Source organism: Tauraco erythrolophus, chromosome Z (assembly GCF_009769465.1).
Source record: "Tauraco erythrolophus isolate bTauEry1 chromosome Z, bTauEry1.pri, whole genome shotgun sequence".
Classification (NCBI taxonomy): domain Eukaryota; kingdom Metazoa; phylum Chordata; class Aves; order Musophagiformes; family Musophagidae; genus Tauraco; species Tauraco erythrolophus.
This window is the reverse complement of record NC_141496.1, coordinates 21169660-21176290: the sequence shown is the minus strand read 5'-3', so window position 1 is coordinate 21176290 and position 6631 is coordinate 21169660. Positions and strand designations below refer to the sequence as shown.

At 40.2% G+C, this 6631-nt stretch overlaps 1 protein-coding gene across 1 annotated transcript; it reads right to left on the bottom strand.

Moving 5' to 3' along the window:
- Positions 1–4137: 4137 nt before the first annotated feature.
- Positions 4138–4587, bottom strand: HSPB3 (heat shock protein family B (small) member 3). Its single transcript, XM_009989036.2, has one exon. It carries the CDS (start codon positions 4585–4587, stop codon positions 4138–4140), a length of 450 nt encoding a protein of 149 aa, XP_009987338.1.
- Between the last annotated feature and the right edge of the window lie 2044 nt (positions 4588–6631).

The following is a 6631-nucleotide window of genomic DNA, read 5'->3' as shown; positions in this document are numbered from 1 at the left end:
AAAGGGGCACTGGCTGGGGTCGGGGCCAGCCCAAAGCACGGTAAACACACCGAGGAGCATGAGAGGGACTGTAAATGATTCTCTACGTGCATCAGTTCCACTTATGCAAGCAGCTACTAGACATACTGCACCCTGAAAACGTTGGCAGCAGCAGTATTACCATGAGGCTAATGAGTGTGTCTTGTTAAGGAGATTTGATGGGATTTGCATTAAGGCTACAGCCCACTGTGCTGCAGCGAGCCGAGACCCCCACACTAGCACTAACCTGGCTGGGGAGTCCTGAGCTGTAGTGCCGTGTTTCTTCTGTCTCTCCATCCGTCAAGCTATTTTTAATAAGGGATGACTTTTTAGCCTGGGCACAGCAATGGACAGCCTGGGCTTTCTGGACCTGAGTCGGCACACTGGGACAGTACCTCTGGCTCCACAGTCAGCATGAGTGGAGCCAGCTCAGCTATCTCTGATGTAATGTACAGGTCTAAGTCCTTAAACTTACCCCTACATTCACAGTCTGGGGTCACTGAGTCCCTGTCCTCTGGGTGACAGGGGCTGGTTGTTGTCTCTGATGGCCAGCAAGAAAGTGTCTCTTTCAAATAAGAGAAGGTGCACCCAGTATTTTCAGAAATATTCCTGCTCTCGTTAAAAGCCAAATCTTGCAGCATCACTCAGATGAAAAAGCACATTTTGATTCCCGCCTATGAACTAAGTAAGGAACACAAGACTACTCATCTTAGAGGCAGTGTTGCCACCATGATGCCCTTTCCTCTTCTCGAATGCCGGAGCTGTAGCCGAGCAGTTACTGAGTGACTGATGGTTGTCATGTCAGCCTCGGTCCACCGCGCCACAAGTATCAGATTGTGTAGAGAGGTCTCAAATGCCCTGGATGCAGCAGAAACTATAAAAAGGCAACGTCTAAGGCATTTATGGGCTTTCTGCCCACAGGGATCACATGGAAACATATGCTTGTTACCTTGCTTTTGGAGGATAGTACTGGTATTGAGATATTTTCTTCTATGTAAGCATTTTTAACAGGGCTTAGATTCATGCATGAAATAATCTTTATCCATTTAGAGTAGCAGTCTGATCAATTACGACGATAATCATTCAGTGAAGGGAATTGAGAAGGCTCCATAACACTTGCTCTGCAGGGCTTGCAGAGCATTTATCGCTTATCCTGGGCCAGGGTTTTGTAGGCAGGCAATATCAGGGTTCTTAATTTAACCACATCAGCATGTCTTAAACCTGTCTTAAGCTGTAGCTGTTCTGAAATCCCTTGCTGTTGATAAATTTCTGGTTCTGCTGTCCATAAGCAATATTAGCAGCTTTCTCTGTGACATTCACATTCAGTTCTAATCAGATTATAAAGGTAAAACATCACATACAATATGTTAAAACAGCTCTTTCCAGCCAATTCGGAAACGCTCTGCCAAGTACTTCAAGGTTGTTCGGTAAACACATAAAAATAATTAATTCAAGAACTTCCAATAAACTGCCACTGAAAAAAAGGAGGCAAGCACTTTCTCCTGCCTTATTGTTGGTGTCAAAACACAGGACGCCAGCAGCAGGTCTGTACTCCAGCGTGGTCCCTGTTACACGAGCACTCTGGTGCTGGGCCAGGGCAAGTTCCCATTCACCAAGAGCATACATTAGGCTTTTGTAAAGCTCTGGGTACTGCAGAAGGTAAAATCCTCCTGGGTACATCCTCTCCCTGTTTGGGTCAGTACGGTCCAGGGGTTTCTAACTGATGATGTCAACAGCAAGTACAGACCCGGGCATGGAGTGATGTGAAGAGACCTACGAGACACAACAGCCAAATGCCAAATTCTCCATCCGCTTTTGCGACGCAGGCCTGTGTTCATAAGCAGTGCTGTGTGTAACCATGGCATTAACATATATAGAACAGACGATACGATTTCAGCTGTCTGGTCTAATTCTTTGCCAAGTTTCCAGCAGTTTAATCATGATCTAATTTGAAATAATTAAATCAGTTATGTTTTTTTAGAACTGCTTTTTCATATCTAGGGCTATGAATACCATCACTGCAATCATAGCTAGAATAATTTTTATAATAACCTATAATTTTAAGTAATCACATTTACAAAATCCTCTATAAACAAAAATCACAAAAGCACATTACTAACTGGTGATCCTGAACTCTATCCCAACATGTGCCATAAGGTGATGTGTAACCATGGGCCTAAACTTGTGAGCTTTTATAAAGTTGGCATGCAATGTTTAAATCCAGACCTGTATCTAGAATTCATTTTTTTAAATCCATGTTATATCTTCCATCAGATTCCTCGCTGAGGAAACTTCTTGACCTGCAAGTGTTGAAAATTTAGATCGGATTCTCTAGTCTGACCATTTATTATCTTAAACCAATACACAAGATAAACACAGACAATATGAGGGAGAAGTGTGGGTTGAGTGGAAATGTAGGGTCATTTTTTTATATTTGGTTTGGTTTGTTAGAAAACATTAGGTTTTTGACTTCTGCTCCATTCAAAAAAACATAATTGCACATGATGAAAATTTACAATCCAGACCTTATTCTGCATTTCTTGTACAAATTCCTTGTGAGTTTTAGCACAAATGATAAATAAACCACAAGAATTGGACTACCAACTTTTCTAAAGTCAATTGCTTCAAATATCTTCAAGTCTAAACAACCATGACATAAATCTTTCTAATGAATGGATGTGCCGAAGTACAAGCTTAGGGCTTTCATTTTAAGCTAAAGAAGCTCCCTGGCTTCAGCTAGCAAGAGCCTGGGTTTTGTTCATCAGATTTTTCTCATGTTCTTAAAATTTTATTTGTATTCAGTTTCATTTGAATATGTTTTTGATTTGCCCAAACAGCAGATGGCTATCATAAAGAGTCTGTATTTAACTTGGCACTTTCCATTCCACATTCCTTTACTATTCATAGCATAGCAGTCATACTCATCTCCAGTACACATAAAAGGAGGCAGTTTGACTTGCAGCTGCAGGTCTCCTCAAATGTTTCAGTATTTACAAACTCACTTACAGCATTTTTTTTTTAATGTTGAGAAGACCAGGTACTAAATACAGTGGGTGGATTTTTTTTTATCTCTTCCACTCTCATGAAATGAGACAGAAATGAAACCTGTGTCTGTATTAAGGAACCTCTGCACTTAAAATCAGATTCATGTGGAGCCCATGTTGGTACATGGAGAGTGAGACTTAACGCAGGCAGAAAAATTTGCTCTTGAAGACACAAACTGTCGAGCAACATTAAGAATAAAATACTCATCGGATTGAAAAACAAGAATACCTAAAACGTGTAAGAATAAAGACATCTGTGCCTTTTACTGGGGCTTCACAAGGAATAATTTGGTCCTTTTGAGTACTTGTTAGCAATGTATTTTTTTGTCTGTGGCTATTAGATAGCAGAATATGTTAAATAAAATCAATTTTCTAAATGCCTTTGAATGTTTTTTTTCAAATTAGTTTGTCTTTGACAGAAAGTATCATTTCTATTTATTATATTTTCAAGAAGTACAGTCAATGATTATTATGTTTTCTTATAGTTTGAAACATGCGACACATTTCTAAAAAGTAATCACTCAAGGGTTTTTTTTTGTATAGAAGCTTGAACTGTGGAAATGGGGATTTTTTCTCGACAGTATCCTTCAATTTGTGTGCTTTTCCAGATCCTAAGGAAGAAAAATTTAATCTCAAAAATTAGAAAACAGAATTTGTGGTACATAAATTAAATTTCCATAAGACTCACAACCTGTCTATTGCTTCTTCAATTATTATGTCTGTGTATGACAAATGCTTATTCCTTAGAAATACAATTCCTTCTACTCAACTCATAAATATGCTTTATTTTCAATATGTTATCAAATAGATATTTTTTTTCTCTTGCTGTGACTAGCCTAAATTTTCTACTGTTCAAAAAGCCTAGGTTTCCAACACATACGTAGCTGGAGGCAAGCAGTCTAACATTTCACATCAAACAATAAACACAGCATACTGAAAAATATCTACAAAGACTTTCCTTTACTGTAATGTAAATACAGCCACATGCTTAGTACACTCTACAGCATTGCTTGAATGATATTATTTTGTTGTATTAAGAATGATTTTATCTCACCAATAAGCTACGGACAGGTCTCTAATTCTTTCCCACTGAGTTCTTCATTTCAACAACCAAAATGCCATCATGGCAGAAAAGCGCAGACAAATCTTTGTTCTCCACTCCATTAGGTAATTTGTATTGTCTGGTAAAGCTTCTGGATATGAAACCGTGCTCGTCCATCCTGGGTCCGTGCTGAGCTTTGATCAGGAGCCAGCCTTCAAAAGTCTGAATAATGATATCTTCGGGGCGGAACTGCACAACGTCCAGCAAGACCTGAAAGTGTGCGTTTTCCTCCTCCTGGTCACTCTTCCCGGCCCCATCTGTGCTTTCTGCGATACACCTTCTGCTGCTCAGTGCAGCCGTAGAAGGGCCCGGCAAAGCGTATAGAGAGTGATCCAGTTTGTGTGCTTCCAGCTCTTGGACAGCAAACTGCTCTTGGTAGCGTACGGGAGTTTCCACCCAGTGTCTTATAACAGCTTCGGCCATAGCTGAGGCAGAAAGACAAGCCGCTGCTTCTGTGCTGCTCTGGGGAAGCTGCAGAGTCAGACCAAACTCTTCCCAGTCGTATGGCTTACCCGCAGACTAGTTCATCGGTTGATGTCGCCTTTCACTTTTAGCACAGGCAGAGCTCAACGTTTAATAGGGCGTGCTGTGCTCCGCTGACGGGAGATTTGTTTCATCTTTTATGCACTAACAATAGAGCACTATTTATAGTGCTGGGGTCTGGAGTGGCTTCAACACGTGCACAGCTTTCATGCAGAAGTAGGAAACGCAGAATTTGAACGCACCTCCGGTTATTGCAATATTGTGCTGTTTGTCACTATGAATAACGAGCAAACAAAGTGAAAGACTCTTTGATTTAAATGGAAGTCTAATAATTCTGTTTTCCCAAGGGATGAGTGGTAATAGATACAAACTCTGTATTTCTTCCAACTGAAACACAAAGTTACTGAGGACAGGGAATGCAGCGGATTTCAGATTAGGTAAACTATGGAATCATCAAGTGCATCAGATGTTGCTGCAGAAGTTGTGCATAGGTGAAACAAAGGCATGGTTAACCATGTTATTGGTGGGAGTAGGGAACAAAGAAGGGGTGCCTGAAGGGCTGAGTCTGCAATCTTAGTGACCTACAAACACAGCAGAGCCTTCGCCAGCATGTCAGGGAGTCAGACTCAAGAGTGTAGGGAGAATTACAGTGAAAGCTCATGTTTCACAGCTGCCAGGAGAAGGAAGAGTTATTTTTCCCCAGCAGAATACTAAAGATAACTCCAAATCCTTAATGCTATCACGTTGTTTCAGTAACCTTCATCTTCTGGGGCTTAACAGCTTGAATCTATGATCCCATCTACCGTATGCATCTAGGGAGCTGGACTGACGACCTCAAAGGCTGTCTGTGGTATAATCTTCTCGCTACTCCGTGATCTCAGGGCAAATAATGTCTACAAGTACTAATAGTTTGGTTAACAAGACCGAAGAAGAAAGTGCAGTGAAAAGGGAAAAACATTTCCAGACTTAGTAGGTTTGCTAGAAGATCCCTCTTGGTAATGTAAAGCAGAATACACTGTGGCAACTGATGGTGAAAACGGTTTATTTCCCTCAGTTGCACTACTGCTAGAAAGAACCAAACAAAATACTTCTACTCCTTCTTTTTGGCTATTGTTGTTCAGAGCTCTGTCCCTCCCTTGTCCTTACATCTTCTATTACCACGAAAATGACAAATCAATTTATATGGGATCTTTGGTTGCTAAAGGACTCACAATGAAAGAGGCATTTGAATTTCGATAGCTGTTAGAAATGAACTTCTGTGTTCAGTTGATAGCAGTGCTGGATTACCAGATATATCTATAATTAAAGTACTAAGGTTACTATTTTATTTTAGACTCATGAAGGCTGCATTGCAAGGTAAGGAAATTTTTGAAGGTAGATCAAAGTTTCAAGATAACTTACATTAATGGCCAAGTAATTGAGTATTGTGGGAAAGGAGAGTTATGCTACTTTATTTATTTGCTCTTCTCCTGTCAAACTGTCCTCCAGAAATAATTTAAAAATGTGATTCTGAATGTATCACTTGCTAAAATAGTGATAAAAATAACCTGGAGCATTGCCTGTCATCTGTCCAGCAGCTGCTTTCTGTTTTGCTAGCCAATGATTCACTTGATGAGCAAACTTTAACCCTGAAACGAAGCCGTGTGCCTGGCTGGTTGTGATATTATGCTTTTAGAGATTGCGGAAGGTTATTGCTGTCCCTGCTGAGTTCTGTGATGATAGTCTGACTTATTTTACTTCATTTTTGCACTTCATTAATAACTGTACTATGCAAGAATATCACATTCTTTTACCTTATTTTATTTTAATTATTCCCTTCTTCACTGGAAAAAGGTAAACTTGCCTATACTTATAAATGAAAACAGAAACCACCACCTCAGTGCAGCTCACTGTGGGATGGCTATATCTATTCCCGGTTACGTTAGTCTTTCAAATGTCCGTGTTAAGTATACTTGGAACTGTCTGTCTAGTCTTATTAGCACGA

What these genes read in the sequence shown, in the direction of transcription:
- HSPB3 (XM_009989036.2), bottom strand. Translation starts at nt 4,587, where the DNA reads ATGGCCGAAGCTGTTATAAGACACTGGGTGGAAACTCCCGTACGCTAC.